The sequence below is a fragment of the Camelus bactrianus genome, chromosome 12 (assembly GCF_048773025.1).
Source record: "Camelus bactrianus isolate YW-2024 breed Bactrian camel chromosome 12, ASM4877302v1, whole genome shotgun sequence".
Classification (NCBI taxonomy): Eukaryota; Metazoa; Chordata; class Mammalia; order Artiodactyla; family Camelidae; genus Camelus; species Camelus bactrianus.
In genome coordinates, this window is record NC_133550.1 from 67370486 (window position 1) to 67386553 (window position 16068).

At 63.8% G+C, this 16068-nt stretch overlaps 1 protein-coding gene across 15 annotated transcripts in view; it reads left to right on the forward strand.

Annotated features, from left to right (window-relative positions):
• Positions 1-12908, forward strand: part of LOC141579470 (uncharacterized) — a 61899-nt gene extending 48991 nt beyond the window's left edge. For 9 of the 15 annotated variants that reach the window (XR_012510996.1, XR_012510997.1, XM_074375735.1 and 6 more), the window contains 3 exons: positions 616-688; positions 3176-3237; positions 9099-12908. Coding sequence is in view for 11 of the 15 variants with exons in the window: in XM_074375735.1 (XP_074231836.1) it covers positions 616-688; positions 3176-3237; positions 9099-9424 (461 nt within the window). In the remaining 4 variants the exon portion in view is untranslated. Of the gene's footprint in view, positions 1-615; positions 689-3175 lie in introns of all 15 variants that reach the window. The other 6 variants (XM_074375725.1, XR_012510995.1, XM_074375726.1 and 3 more) reach the window with 6 other exon arrangements.
• Positions 12909-16068: the final 3160 nt, after the last annotated feature.

A 16068-nucleotide genomic window follows, 5' to 3' on the forward strand; every position in this document is an offset into this window, starting at 1 on the left:
TCAACACCCACAGCCGTGCCAAGAGGTGGGCACACTGGCTCCCACCGCCTCCTACGAGCTGTTTGCCTAGGTAGACTTCTTTGGTGCCCTCAGCCTCGGTTTACCCGACTGTAACTCTTAGGAGTACCTCCTAGCAGAGTTTTGGGGATGCACAGTGACCCCCGGAGCACCCATGGCTTCAGTGAGCCTGGGGGTGAGACACCCCCAGTCTTTGCACCTGAGAAGCAGCAGGGGTTTATAACCCACTGAAAGGCAGAAACCTCCCCAACCTGGTGCTTTCCTGGCCTCCTCTCCCTTCACTGGAGCTCAGCAGGGTCCAGCTTCATCCGTTCGGGTTTATGGGTATATGAGTGAGATGAGGGGACTGTGGCCTGCTGCCCCTCAGAGAGGGTGACCCTAGAAAATGGCAGTGTTTCGGGCACAGTCACATAGATACAGTGGCCTCCTGGCCCATGGTGGCCCCTGAGAGACTCTGGGTTTCCCCTGAGCTGTGCTGGGCCCTGTGGGTCTTAGGGGAGGGTGGGCCGGAGCCAACAGGGTACAGACGCAGGGGGTGCGCCCCCCACACGCCTGGGGGCTCCTTCCCAGGACTGAATCAGCGTCTCTCTCCTCCAGGTCTTGCCCCTCCTTCCCGGCCACCTTGTTGCCCCACTGATGCCTGGAGCTTGGATGACTGCGCCTCCTCCAGGTCAGTGCAACGTTTTGAAAGTTGAACATCAGAGCTCCCCACCTCCTCCCTCCAGGTACCACCCTGGGCTGGGCATGCCTGAAAGGACACACACGCACATGTAACACACGCATGTGCACACATAAGCGCATGCTGGCTTGGCCTCTGGAGGACCGAGGGGCTGGGCGGTTGCTTCTCGCACATCTGGGGCTCAGCTGGGCCCTCTCCCGCCATGGCCCCGCCCCTCCGGCCTCTTTCTGCAGCCAGGGGGCCCAGGGTCTATAAGGAGTCAGGGCTGGCCCAGGTCTCACCCCAGGAAGCGGGACTGTCCTCCCAGCTCCCTCCTGCACTTAAGTTGGGTGAAGCCGCCTTTGCGAGGAGGCAGCCATCGCAGGGGTCAGTGGTGGGCGAGTGGGCCAAGGGCTGGGGACCGGGAACCGCTGGGCAGTTGGCAGCATCTGCCCCTCCCGCCTCGTGCCCTGATGGAACTGTCGTGCCCAGGGTCCGTGGGGCCCTCCCCCAGGGGCCAGCCTGAGGTGACGTCTGCCAGGCCCGCTTGGCTGCTTCCAGCCTCCTGGGGAGTCGGCGGGGGTGTGAGAGCGGGACCGGATTGGCACCATCTCCCCTCCCCTGCTGCTGCCATGGCCAGGGGCGGGCCAGCCTCCTGGGTCTGTGTGGAGAGGACCTGGGACCCCTCTGCCATCTGGGCTTCGCATGTTTACAGGTCCCGCCTGCCCACCAGACTCTGCAGACACTGCACTGGGGCTTGTGTGTCTGCACCCAGGGCCTGCACCAGCCGGTGCCCAAGGGTTGGGTAGGACACGGGTGCTGGGGAGAGGAGGCCCCTGGGGACAGCAGAGACAGGGAGGAAAGGGGTGTGGGAGGGGACACAGCAGAGGAAAGGAAGAACAGCGGAGGCAGAGGGAAAGCAGGCCCGGGCTCGGGGAGGAGGTAGACGGAGCAGAGCGACCAGGGACTGCACGCTGTCGCTGGGGAGACAGGGCCTGCTGGGCTCCGCTCAAGGCCGTCGAGTCTGGGTGCTTTCCTGGGCAGCCACTGTGAAATCCCCACAATGTCTCTTGGGCAGCAGTGGTGGCCTCCAGGGTCCGGATGAAACACAGGCCCCAAGAGGTGCAGCCAACACCCAGGCCGGCACCAGGACGTGCCTCTGGGACCTGGTCCCCAGACCCTGCCAGGCACATGCAGGAGGCCACGAGGGCACATCCCCAGGAGTGGAGACGGGGTCCAGGGGAGCCCGGGCCGGTCCAGCTGGGAGGCTGGAGGGGCTCCTGGGCCAGAGTGATGGGGGCCGTGCATAGTGGCCGAGGCCCAGGATGTGTGGGGAAGGGCCCAGAGCGCATTGTGCAACGATGGAGGATAAGGCCAGTGCACACAGTCGGTGCTTACTCAGTGCTCACCCAGCACCTGAGTAATCACCGGGATAACCACACAGCTTGGTCACTGCGAGGATGAGAGCGTGCCCAGGGCCACCCTCCTCCATGTGTGCACACCCTCCTCGTTCCTCCCCAGGACCTGGCACGGTGGTCTGTCACCTCCATTCTGTCCATCCAGAATTGGAGGCTCCGGGGCTCGGAGCAGCCCAGCTCCAGTCTCGTCAGTGATTCTGCAGGGCTGTTGGGGTGATGGAAGCCCTTTGGGATGCTGGCTGGAGCTGGGGGAGAATTGAAGGTTTAGAGGGGGCAGTGACTCACTTGGGTGGCTTTGTTTTTGAACCAACTCATAATTGTTCTTCTGCGAGTCTGCCCAGAGGTGGCCTAGGACGGCGAGGTCTAGGCCCTGGGCAGCGCCCTGGTCTCTTTTCCCTGCTCCTGCACCTGCCGCCTCACCCACGTCCAGCAGCAGACGGGAGACACGTGGGCCCAGTCGGCAACCAGTGCTGGCCAGTTTTCTGAAGGGAATTGTCCCTGTCCTCCCTGGCACCCTGCAGATAGAGGCCACCCTGTCCCTTGGGAGTTGGCATGGATGTGGGTTCACAGGAAATCAAGGCTTGGGCGGTGGCTTAGCACCCATGGCAGAGCCAGTGTTGAGAGTTGCTGGCCCTAAATCTGACCTGTGTCTGGGGCTACAGCATGGTGAAGGGGTGACAGCCTTTTTACATGGGTGATGGCCAAGGGCGTTCTGGTGCCTCAGCGCTCCCGGGCAAGCCAGGCTGAGCAGGCACGGTGCTCTTGGAGAAGAGCTGCTCAGACTTGTGCCTGCTGGGGCAGGGACGTCAGGCTGCTGGACAGGGTGGACACAGCTGAGCTTCCAGCCCAGTAAAGTCCAGGGAACAAGGCCTCCGGCAGCGGAAGCAGGCATGAGTCCTGAGCATGCCTGGGAGAGCCCTTGGTGAAGACGGCTGTTTTGCTCATGCCTGGGGACTTGTCAGGATACCTGTGGTCACACAAACGACAGGGACAGTGGTTCCTGCCCTGCAACATTGCGTCTCCACCCTGTAGAAGAGGCATGGGCTCCCTCCTAATTCCCCTCTCTCATTCCTTGATGCAGGCCCTGCCCCGGCTCTGGACCTGGCCGCCTCCATCAGAGAGCAGGGCGCCACTGTGCCCGAGGTGCGTGAGTAGTGTCTCCCCCGACCCAGTTGCCCTTCGGGGACCCCACGGCTAGCTGCAGCCAGGGCCAGTGCACGGCGACCCCCGGGCAGTCTCCTGGTATTTGTGGGATGGTTCTCAAGGGTTTTAGCTCTGCACAGGCTGGGAGGGGTGGCCTGGGGCTGGACCCACGGCCCCCAGGGCGGTGCTGCTGGTCTCTGCCTTAGGTCTGGGGTTCTGACCCGGACGCCATCTGCTCGGGCGGCAGAGGCTGTGCCTCTTGTCCAAAGGAGGCAGGGAGGGGGCTCCCCAGAGGAGACACAAGACAGGCAAGCAGGACAGGAGTCTTGAGGCTCAAGAAGCGGTTGTGGCCGACTCTGGCCCCAGCCCCGCAGGGCCTTGGTGCTACGGAAGGTCAGGGGGGCTGCGGCCATGCATCGCTGGAGTGGGTCCTGCCGGTGTCCCTCACTGGACAGGAAGGAGGTGCTGGCCTGGACCGCGGGGTGAGCTATGCTGGGGTGTCCCTGGAACGCAGGACAGCCCCTTGGGCCTCCTGGTTGGAGGCTGCCCTGACCTCAGGCCAATGAGGACCCCCCAGGGGGGTCCTGAGCAGAGGAGGGTTTTCACCCGGGAGGAGCCTAGGCCTGGGAGGCAGCAAACCTGCATTCACCACCGCAGCTCCTCACGGGTCACCACCTCACGCTGGGCCGCCTCCCCGCAAGGCGGGAGGGCACTGATGCCACAGCCGGGGCAGGGGCCTGTCCTGGGGACCACCCGGAGCCCCTCGAAAGGGCAGCAGGGCTTCTGGTGACCCTGGCAGCTGGGAGCGTGGGCGGAAGGAAGGTTCCGGAGAGCGCACTGCCTGCCCTCTCCCGCCTGGCCCTCCCGGCCTCGGAGTGCTTCCAGCACAGACGTGCTCCCCGCGGGCTGCGGGCGCCCGGCGCTGCGCGAAATGGCCGCCGCCCTCCGCCATCTTGTGTGCGAGGCGGGCGGCCCCGAGTGGCCTGGACTGAGCCCAGCGCCTCCTCCCGCCCCAGCCCGGCCTTGGCCGTGGCTCCCCTGGGCTTGGCACCAGCCGCTGCCTTGGCGAGGCGGCCTGGGAGCCCTGGCCCCTCACCCAGCCCTGCCCAGCCCCTCGCCGCCCCCAGGCCTCCCCGCCAAGCGGACGGAGACGCTGCAGCCAGCGCCCAGGAGAGCTGCAATGAGAGCCATACTCCTGGAGGGGGTCCCTGGCAGCCACCGGGTCAGTGCAGACAGTTCTAGAAACAAGGGGGGGAGGGGCCCCCTGGACATGCCGCGCACAGAGACAGGGAAGCGGCACCCTCAGGCCGCCAACCCCCTTTCCTGCCTGAGGAGTCTCTGGGCTCCTGGCCGGGCGCCAGGCCAGACACTGGGGCCACGGGGGTCAGTCAGGCTTCCGGTCCAGACACAGGCACTGCCAGTCCTCAGGAAGCAGGGCAGGGGGCTTCCTGGAGGAGGTGAGCCCCCTGCTGAGAGAGGCAGGCGGTGCTTCCCTGGGGCCTGGGCCTCGGCAGCTCTGCAGCTCCCAGAGCCAGGGTGGGCCTGCTCACGCCCAGCCCCGCTGCACCCACAGCCCTCGCCTCTGCGGGACCAACCCCCCTAAGGCAGCACCCCCAAGGGCGCTCTCCAGGCTGGGAGCAGCAGGCGTCTCCCTGTGCACCGCGTGCTCTTGCTCTGTGCACAGTGTGACCAGGCTCGCCCGGCAGCCAGCACCCCGCAGGCAGCGGTAGTGCATTACCCCGGGGAGGCAGTCCAGGGAGTTCTGGCAGCCGGGGCCTGGAGGGAGACAGGAGAAGCCGTTGTCCCGGGAGCCAGCACTGGGTGTCACCACAGGGCAGGGCTCCGCCGGCTGCCAGGCCTCAGTGCCCGCCCGCAGGACCAGGTGGTAGGTCCTCATAGAGCAGTCAGCGTACTTCCTGGAGGAAGTTCACAGAAATTTCTGTGTAAAGAAGCAGGGGCTGGGGTTTGAAGATAGTGTGCGCGTGTTAAAGGGACTGCTGTCACGTCTCTGGCAGCGTGGGGTGGGCCGGGGACCCGGGGCCAGATTTGCCCTGTGTTCTGTGTGGCCAAGGTCAGGTCCCCACGGGACAGCACACAGGTAGCAGAGGGCACAGCAGGGCTTCAGGAGCAGCAGCGTGGCTTCCCCAGACCCTTGGGGCCCTGCCAAGCCCTCCAGACTGGGAAGATTGCTGGGCGCAGCCCCAGGCCCTTCCCAGACCCCTCTCCTCGCGGTTCCCAGAGAGAACATTCCGTCACCATGAAGTGAGGTTTGCTCCTCTCCACTACTCCCCCCCCACCCACCCAAGGGAAACCCAGCCAAGGACAGGATGATGGCACGCCCAGACCAGTGCCACGGGTCCGTATGCCAGGCCAGGCCCATGGCCTCCCTGGGGGGCCAGGGAGCTCCGCAGCCAGGCTGCCACCAGGTGGGGCTGCCCCCGGCGCGGTTTCACACCGGGCAGTTTTAATGCTGTGGTTGCATCTGGTCCCCCTCCCTTACTCTCTCTCCGCGCCTTGTGACCCAGACTGCGGCTTGAACTGAGAATATTTTCAGATAAATACACGCCTTTGAGGTTAAAAGTGTTGCCCAGTAGTTAAACGCCAGACAGAGACACCCGTGGGCTCAGAGAGGGCTCTGCGCCTGGCTTTTCCCTTTGGACTCTGAGCAAACCCCGCAGTTGTGAATAACCGCTTCCCCTGCGGACACCCCACTTTGCACAGAGGCACCTGGACCTCCCTTCCGATGGCCCTCGTGTCCCTGCCTCACTTGACAGAGCAGACCGCTGAGGCCAGAGGTGCTGGTTAACTTGTCCAAGGCCCTCCCTTCACTGGTTGGAGCCAGAGCAGGGATCCGAACTGTGGCCTGGCCGCCCCTACAGCCATCAGTCCCCGCCCCCACCTCTGTGCCCGTGGCCCCCATAGGTGCAAGTGTGTCTGCACAGCTGGGCTGGATCCCCCTGGCCCTGGGCCACTCGGGCCTTCCCAGCCTCCTGCATGCTAGGACTCTGTGGGCTTCCAGACACACGTCTGTGGTCCATGACACTTGACCCCTTCCCTGGAGAGCGGACGTTGCCCAGGCCTGGCCACCTTCCCCCTTGTGAGCTTGGAGGTCTCTGGGGACAAGAAAGTGGGGAGCCAGCACAGACTCCTGAGGATGGGAGACCCCTACCCAGAGCACAGGGGCATCTGTTGTGGGGAGGCTGGGCGGGGAAGGTGCCAACGAGAGAGCACCTTGAGCCCAAGAAGGAAGGCAGGCCTGGGGTCTGTCCCCGACCCATGGGCTGCACCTGGGGAGCTGGGGCTCCTGTCTGGAGGGCCCCTTCCCCACCCTCCTGACCTGTGCCGCCCAGAGGTGTCCAGGGCCGTGGGAAGAGTATGGGCTCAGAAATCCAGAGTCCGGCTCCGGTTTTGCCTTCTGTCCCCGAGGGCTGCTCTTGGGGGTGTTGCAGCCACTGGCCCTTGCACTTAGCCGAGCCGTGGGAACCTGGGGCAAGAGCAACAGTCGGCGCCCCTCCATCCTGCCTCGGTTTAAGCTTGGTGTTTTATATCATGGACCTTTTTGCATTGATTTTGTTTTTTTGATTTTACATTAAGATACTTGTCTTGGTTCCTGAGTTTGGTGCTCCGTACAGTGTGTGCCTGACCCACGGTGGATGCCTGGCCCCTGCCGGCCCGAGCTGGCCTCTGCCCGGTGCACACATCTCGTTAACTTTATGGGCCGGCCGTGTTTGCAGGGAGACCCGGCCCCCGGATGCCACCCCCACGCCTTTTCCCAGACTCCGTTGTTGGCACGGCTTGCCGAGCAGAAACACTGGCCGCTTTATGGGGAGAAACCTAATCGGGGTGGCAGTAGGGGGGCAGCCATTGGGGGGGTCCTGGCTCTTGGTGGCCCCAAGCCAAGCCTGAGGTGACTGCAGGGTGACACCGTCTGTCTGCCTCGCTTGCTCCAGACATCCGCCTGGCCCTGAAAGGGCCACCTGCCCACTGAGGCCTCCCACACACCTGTCCCCAGTTGGCCTGGCTCCTCCCACCCCGGGCTGCCCGGCACCCTGCCCATGGGCAGACACTGTGGGACTGGGGCTGGGCTGGTGGTGGCAGCTGGCAGATGGCAGGGTGACTGTTGCTCACTGCCTGGCAGCCCTGCTCAGGGAGCCCCCTTCTCACTATGTTGCCTGCCCCTGCTGCCAGTCCCTGGTCCAGACCAACTGGGAAGTCCCTTTGGAGGTCTCAGACCCCTGACATCCCACCAGAATAGGGGCGGTCTCTGCCATTCCTCCCTGGGCGTGAGACCCTTGGTCACTCCTAGGACTGTGGGGTGAGTGGGGGAGCCCAGCAAATCATGCCTGCCAATACACGGAATTTGAGCCTTTCCCCCACTGGCTCAGAAATGTATCCACGAACGGGTCACAGACCCAGAAAAGTCCCTTCTCCCTTCCCCGAACCTGGGTTGTTGGCTAAAGAAAGAGCTAGGTTCCGTGGGGGCCCTCCCTCGGTGGGCAAAGCCAGAGTTCGCGGAGCCCTGCTTGGGGTACAGTACCTGCTTCCCGGTCACCGGGGAGGCCTGGAGCGGCTGTGCGTGTGCAGGCGTCCCGCCCCGCCCCGCCCTTGGTAGAGAGAGAAAGGCTCCGCTGTCCGTGGGCATCCTTCGCAGGCACCGCTCGCATCGGCTACACCGCCTGCCACGGGCTTGGGTGTTTCAGACGTGAGGACTGGAGCCTAGGAGGGCAAGGCCAGGTCCCAGAGCCAGGGCAGAGCTAGGATTCACCTGGGCCCCCGCCGCAGGCCTCCGGATGGGCTGCAAGGGAGGCACACGTATGTGGGGAGCACAGGGTCTTCATGAGCAAGGAGGGGAACAGTGGAGTGATCACTCCTGGCACAGGACAGGCGAGGGCAGCGGCCAGGGGGTAGGGGGGCTGCCCAGGGCATTTTTCTGCCCTGGGAGGCTGTAGGGGGCAGGGTTCCAAGGAAGCGAGGGGAGCCGGGCGGCTGGGGCGCAGTGCGGAGGTGCAGCAGCATGGAGACAGGCAGCCCGGCCTAGGGGGGCGCGAGGGAAAGGGGCGGGGCAGGACCCCACAGCCAGGAAGGCTGACCTCCTGGTCAGCCCTGCTTATGGCTGAGGACCCCAGGGCTCAGTAGTTGGCATGTGGCAGGGCTGGGCAGACCCAGGTGGGTCAGGCTCCAAGCCTAGCATCTTGGGCTCAGCCTTGGGCTGTCCAGCTGGCCAGAGGTCAGCTGTGGTCGTCTTCACCTTTCCCCCGTCCCCCATGCTGGCTCTGGGAGGACACCTGGCCAGAATGGGCCAGAGCCAGGTGGGGTTACAATTTGTTGAGGGAGCCCTGGCTGAGGCCTCAGACGGGGCCCTGGGAGCCCCTGCCCCGGGGACCATCCCAGGCCTCACTGGTCACAGGACAGGAGCCTCAGCCTGTCTGGAGCCTCCTCTAAAGGGGGGGGGGTGACTTTTCGTCCCGGTGCCACTAACTGCCAGGCACACAGGAGGGCAGTACATGCCCCCTCTCTCCCGGATCCTGTCCCCTCCATGCCCCAGAGCATCAGTGGGAACCTGGCCTGGCGCTGGCCACCCAGCATTCAAGGATGAGACCTGTGTCTTGGTCACCTGTGCCCTGGCATCATCCAGCATGGGACAGCCACAGAGGCCACGCAAGCCTTTGCACGGGCTGTGTCCAGGCAGGAGGCCTGGTGAGACAGACTAGGCGGAAATGCAGGCTCTTCAGCAGGTGGCCGGGCGAGACCGAGATGGGGGTGGGGGGGTGGCGGACGCGCGGGGCAGCTGCTGGAGCTCGGGCGTGGCTGTGCCTCTTCCAGACCTGACGCTTGTTCCTTTTCTTCTAAAACCCAAACAGGTCAAGAAGGGGCGCTGAGATGGGAGCTTCTGTCTGAGGCCGGCCTTCCTCACGGTGAGCTGAGCGTTAGGGCCCCACCTGTAGGGGCACCTCACTGCCCGCCCCCTTCTCCCCAGCCCAGCCACAACCCACGGGCCGCCTCGCCCTCTGGCCTCCTGCAGGAGACAGGCCAGCCGGCTTCCTGCCCCTGGCCTCAGAGTTGCTGCACAACCACTCCCGCGGAATGCCCAGGGGCTCTCACATCTGGCACCTCGGCATGCCCCTCCTACCGTCCTGGCTCCAGGAAGCAGGGAGCCATGGGCAGTTTATCATGGGGAGGGATGTGATCAGATCTGTGTCCTTCCCGTTCATCTCTGGGCCCCGCTGTCACACACAGAGGTCCTTAGATGGTGGTACCAGTGCCAAACCTTTGCCCAGGCTTAAGCCGTCCACCTGAAGCCACGTCTCCCCTTGTCCTCCTGCCACTGCTCAGCAGCAAACTCTCCCAGGTGGCTCACCTCACCTGCCCACAACACACTTGTGACCTTTGAGCTGTTGGTCTCTGAAGGCTCTCTGGCCACAGTCTGTCCCAGCATCTGGATGGAAGAGGAGCGCGGCCCCATCTCACTCTGCCCAGCGAGGACTCCCCGCCGGCCTCACCCTGCACCCTTCTCTCCGCCCAGCCATGCATCAGCCCTCAAGTGTGGTCCTGATAACACAGGCTGCCTGCCATCCACCTGAGACGCACACGGTGAGTCTGGCCTGGAACAAGAAAGGCCAGATGAGGGGACCAGGCACACCTGCTCCTCCCAGGCCGGGCTGGCGGCTTGGGGGCTTGCAGTGGCTGCGGGGGTGGACCAGGGTGTGTGTGCACGCACGTCTCCCTCTCTCCCCACGCCTTTCCTTGTCCCTTGGAGCCTAGCCTGGAGGCCAGCCCGTTGTTTGGCCCGTGGCCCCCACCTCGGGCCGGGGCCCTCCTACGGGCAGCCGTGCAGGCTCTGGAGCTGAAGCCCGGCCCCAGGGAGGACGAGCAGACGCAGGCCGCAGTGCAGGGGCTGTCAGAGTCCAAGCGCTGGGGCATACGTGGATTCCAGCTCGGGGTTAGTTAAGGTGGCCTGGCTGCAGGGCAGCTGCTGCATCGACCCCACATCTGAGTGAGGAAATCAGGCCCCACGAGGGCATAAGAGGTGCCCGGAGAAGCCGAGCAAGGAGGCCACCTGGTCCAGCAGCCAGCTCCACCTGCTGGGCTGGCCTGCCTCATACTGGGGCCGTGGTCAGAACCAGATGGTCCCTGCAGCCTGAGAGCATTGCAGTCTCGGGGGCTAAGTCAGGAGCCCAGAGCATGCGCTCAGGGTGCCTCCCCTAGAGTCACTCTGAGACGTTTGGTGGAGCCCTGAGCTGGGCACCAGATTCTTGGTCTGTTTCTTCCCCAGTGATGAAGCCAGCGGCAGCCAGTCACCCCGCAGGGCAGCTGGGCAGGCATCAGGCTACCTCTGCACAGAGCTAGGCTCTCCCCACCCGGACCACTCATCATTGCTGGGGGTGGGGAGAGTATGTCAGAGGAAGACCCTTGGTCACTCTTCCCTCAACCCCATCCCTAGAGGCTGGCTGGCTCTGCGTGGAGAGTCCTTGGGGACCTCCTGGTCCTGTTCACCGGCCAGGGAGTCCAAGTAGAAGCAGGGGAGCGGGACCCCGAGACCCTCTCATGCAGATTTCCCTCTGGGACCGTGAGGGAGACAGGCTGCCCATGACCACGGGTTCCTGGGGGGCCAGGCTGTGTGGGGCACTGCTGGCTCCACTCCCAGGTGACTGCCCCGTGTTTCCCACTCTGGGTGGACCTGATGTCCTCCTCACTGGCTGAGGGTTCTGGGACTCATTCCAGGGTTTTTCAGGGAGCAGCAGCTGCCCTGATTATTGGGACTGGGCCTGAGGCCGCCCTCTGCAGTCGTGCGCACAGGCCAAGCTGGGAGAACCTAAGAGCAAGGCCCATCTGAGGCTCAGTTTCCTCACTATGGAATGGGATCAGTGATCCTAGCTTCCCCAGGCCTATGAGGACCTGGAGGAGGCAGCCTGCTAGGAGGAGGTGTGGGGTGTCGGAGAGCTCAGAGCTCTCGTACCATCTTACCAGGCAGAAAGCAGAAGGATCACTCTGCTCAGCTGCCTGTCAGCTGTGTGACCTTGTGAAGGTCCTGCTGCCTGTCTGGGCCTCAGGCACGGGCACTGGGCCTGTGTGTCCCTCCAGGGTCTGGCTCAGCCACCCTTTCCTGGGAGCCAGGTTCCCTTTAGGAAGGAAGGAACAACATTCTGTAGCCTTTCCCAAGACGAGGGACGCCCAGGTCACCCTGGGTGGCAGGACCAGACCAGCCAGAACCCACCAGGAGGGGGTCCCCATCCATCCAGTGGGTGGAGGGAGCAGGCCTCAAGACCACGGGATGTTCTGGGGCAGCAGGGAAACTGTGCTGTCAGAGGGCAGGGACCAGGTGGGCACTCGTGGCCCCTTTGGACACATGTTGGCCTCCAACAAAAGACAGTCTTCCTCCCAGTGTCACCAGGGCAGAAGTCCCTCAGGGACGTCATGGCCACTCCTGTCCAGACGGGAGTGATCCAGTTGCCTGTAACGTTCTCCCAGAAGCCACGCTGCCCTTCTGCCTGCCTCCCTCCCCCTCCCCTCTGCTTCCTTTTCCCTTTCTGGGTGATGGCTTTCTCCTGGGGGGCTGCTCCTGGGGAGTTCGGGGCTGTGCAGGCCCTCCACTGACTCGCCTGCCAGAGTCCCCGGGCCAACCCCAACCCCCGGCTCCCTGCAGCTCCCCTCCTCCCTCCAGGAGGTACCTCCGGAAGTCACGAAGCCCCTCGCGGCGCCGAGACTGACGGCCCTTTGGGGTGAGGTAGTAGGTTGTATAGTTTGGGGCCCTGCCCTGCTATGGGATAACTATGCAACCTACTGTCTTTCCTGAAGTGGCCGTAATGCCGACAGCGGACGGCGCCAGGGCCCGGCTGGGCGGGGCCGGGGGCACAGTGGCTGCCGTGAAGTAAGAAATCTGACTGGCCTGGATTCCCACTTGCTGTGTGGCCTGCGGCAGGCCCCCTGACCTCTCTGGGCTTCAGTTTCCTGGTCTGTGAAATAGGACAAGTGAGGCTTGAGGGAAATACTGGGTGAAGTATCCCAGGAGGGCAGGACTCAGAGTTGACCTCTCTCCCCACGCTGTGCTGAGAGCTGATGGGCCCGACGGGCAGTTTGTGCGGCCCGGCCCCGTCCCCTGAGCCAGGCTCGTGGGCAGCCCCCGGTCTGGACTGTGCCCTCAGCTGCATCCCTGTGGCCGGCCCTGGACCCCAGGAGGAGGGGTGCCAGCTGAGACTTCACTAGGGTGGCCAGACGGGAGGTGGGAGAGAAGAGTTACTTGGACACAGCCTGGCCCCTGATGGGTACAGACCCGCTCCATCGCCAACAACCTCAGGTAGACGGTGTGGGAAACAAGGTGCCGGCTGCATCTTCCCTTCTGCCCTGTGCTGCCCAGCCCTCCGGCTTGGCTCTGGTGGCTGCGGACCACCCGGCAAGGCCGGGGCCAAGCGCGGGGCAGCCGCGGGGACGGCGGGCCCTCCCACAGCCCGGGTGCCGGCGGGGTGAGGTAGTAGGTTGTGTGGTTTCAGGGCAGTGATGTTGCCCCCTCGGAAGATAACTATACAACCTACTGCCTTCCCTGAGGCGCCCAGCCGCGGCCCCACGGGAGGGCCCGCCCCCACGCTCGACAGGTGACTCGGGGGCCTGAGCCCCAGGCCAGGTGGGCGGGAGGCTGCCCACCTTGATCTCAATAAAAGCTGTTTTGACGTCAACCTGGAGTCAGCCCCTGTTCATTCTGGGAGCCCGGGGCGGGGCGATGGAGGGCATGCGTGTTGCTGTTGGGGGCGTGTGGGGTGGGCACGGCCTGACTGGGCAGCCGTGTCCAAGCTGGGGTTTCACCAGACTTGCCCCTCTGCACCCTAGTCTGCTGTCCCAGCAACCTTTAGGCCCTCCTGATGGTTTGCATCCTGGGACCCAGGCCCCATCCCATCCTCCACCCCCCTCACACCCATTTTGAGCACAGACTGTGGGACCCAGGCCTCAGAGTTATCACTTGGCCCCCATGTGAGTGAAGAGGCCCCGCGGGCCCCCACGTGATTGGTGTGGACCCCAGGCAGCAGCTCAGAGCCCAGTCTAGGGCCCGGCCCCCGAGGTTACCTCAGCCCCCAGTGCCTGACTGGAGCCCGGAAGTTCCCATCTCCCAAGCCCCACTCCCTTAGGACACCTCCCGCATCGTCCTCTGGGACCAGGGCAGATGACAAACTTGGGCATTGTCCACCTATTCACCCTGTGGTCAGTGGCAGGTTACACTGGCCTCATGTGTCCCCTGGACATCACTTCTGTCCCTCCCCTCTCTCCGTCCCCACTCCAGACCTCAGAGCCTCTTGGAACAGCCCCTTTGCCCTTCTGGGCCCTCGGCCCCCTTGGGAGCAGACCTGCCCTCACACCTGTGCACACCCTCGCCTGGACCCCTCCCTGCCTCTTCCTGCTCATCATGGCTCTGAGTGCCCAGCCCACTCCTCTGAATGCTCACAGCTCAGCACTGCCTTTGGCCACAGTGTCTTATCTGAGCAGACTGTGACCATGGATGCCCCGAATTCAACCTTTCCTAGTGGCACCACCTCTATGCCTGGCCCTGCAGTCAGAGCTCATGGCCTGGTGGGGAGCAGTCTAGGCACACAGCGGCCATCTGTCATGGTCAGGGCCATGATGGGGGCACATCAGGGGCTGGGAGAGCCCTGAGGAACCCTGGACCCAGCCCTGCAGTCAGGGGTGCCTTCCTGGAGGAGGTGACACCTGGTTCACCCTGGGACCCTCTCCACCTTCCAGCGAACCAACTTCCAGTCTCTCCACTGTCACCAACTGGCCATCCCTAGAGACTGGGTGTCGGAACCTGCCCAAACGTGGGCTTGAAGGGGATGGGACCAGGGTGCCACCCATCACCTGGTCATCAGCAATGTGCGGAAGCAGTTTAATCCCAGAACAAACTGGATGAAGCTGTTAGTCCAGTCAAAGCAGCTAATGTGTTTGTGAGGCCCTGCCAGGTGGCAGAAAGGGCTCCAGCTTTGGGGACAGAGGCCCAGGGCCGTTGCTCTACTCACGAAACCTCAACTCCCCCCCAACTTTATAGGGGGCTGTGTGGGGTGTCAGGAGACAGCAGTTCAGAGAGTTCAGCTGGGGGTGGTCGGAGGCTGGCGGCACCACAGGGAGGGAACACAAGAATGGCAGGGGGGCCGATGGGCCAGACCTGAGCCCTGGTTTGTGGCTGGGCGCCTGGTGCCCCCTGCTGCCTATTCAGGGAGTGGCTCCTAGCCCAGCTCAGGCCCTGGGTCTAATCAACAGTTTAGCAGAGTGGAGAGCCAACTCGGGGCCCCCAAAGCTTGCCCCCTACCAAAACTATGAGCTCTGGTCCATGGGCCAGGACCATGGTCAGACATGAGGACCAGTCAACTTTATAACAGCTCAGCTCAAGTCGAGGGGGAAAGAGGGATTGGGACCTTGGAGGTGGTCCCCGTCCCCAAGTGTGCAGGACCCAGGCCTCCACAGACCCCTCCCAGCTGAGGCTGGCCACCAAGGTGCGGCTGTGTTCTACAGGAGAGACGTTGTATCACTGTTCCTCCTGGGAGGTGACTCCTCAGAGAGACTTGAGGGAATTCTGGGGTGTCCAGGGTGGGCCCTTTGAGAGACATTGAGCCTTAGGGTCCACAAGGGCCACCTCTGACCTTGGATGGGAGAGGTGGCAGAGCCAGCCCAGCATTTGGACCCTACAGTCCTGAGCTGAGCCAGAGCCCACCTAGCCACGTGAGCACCAAGTGAGGGGGCCGGCACGCAGGGCCAGGACTAGGAGGAGGTGGCCGAGGCCCAGCATCCCAGGGGGCCCCCGGTCTCAGGGTCACACGGCACCGCCAGCCTGTCCCTCAGCACGCTGGGCACAGAGCCAAGGCCCACATGCTGTCAGGGGCCCACGAAGCAGTTTCATTTCAATTCCTTTTCAAATTTGGAGGAAAAACGAATACAACAGTATTGACCACATATTACATGTTAGTGTATACAACCTACATCAGAACGTGTGTAACTCCACGTGCTGGGGGACCTACGGTGTCTGCGGTGATGAGCCCAGCTTGGGTTCTACTGGTCTTTACCCAACCTGGTCATAAAGCACATTCTGTCATCTGCTTTATGGGGGAAGCACCCAGGAAGGCGGAGTGCCCCCACCCCCACCCCCAGTCGGCCTGGGCCCTGCCTGCAATCCTGGCCGCTGCCCTGCCTCCCCGAGAGGGTGAGCGCCTCCTTTAGTTCAGTGTCCTGGGCACCTCACTGGCCCTGGGTCCAACTCTGCTGTCATCCCCCCGGTCCCCCCTTCCTCCGCCAACCAGAGGGAGGTCTGGCCTAGGCCAGCTGGGCGGCCCCTGCCATCGGACTGTGCATTTTCCGACAGCGACACCGTGTGGCAGCAGGAGGCAGTGGCAACTGTGAGCTGTGAGCCGCCAAGCCCTGCCCACCACCCACCACAGGCTGGGGGCCCAAAGCCCTGGAAGGGAATGGATGACCCCTCCTGGGCCGGAAGCTTCGGGTTCAAAGTCAACCCTGGTGAGAGTGCCCCATTAGTGCTTTCTGCTTCTCTGGTGTATGGGGCCTGAACTGCAGACTGATAACTGAGCAGCCCTTACCCCACGCCCCCTGCCGGCTTCTCCATGCTCTGGGTGCACCTCTGCCATGGCCCCAGGTGACAGCTGGCAGCGTCCTGCCCACCATCAGCATCTCGGGCCCCCATCAGCACACCCTCCTCATGGCGACACCCACAACAAACCTGTGAGGGGCAGGCCCCACCCTCCGCCAGGAACTCAGACCCACCTCTGTCCCCAGGCACCATCCACTGGCTTTGGGCAGGAAGGGAGACCATCCCCAAGCCTGGGAGGATGGGGGCACTGG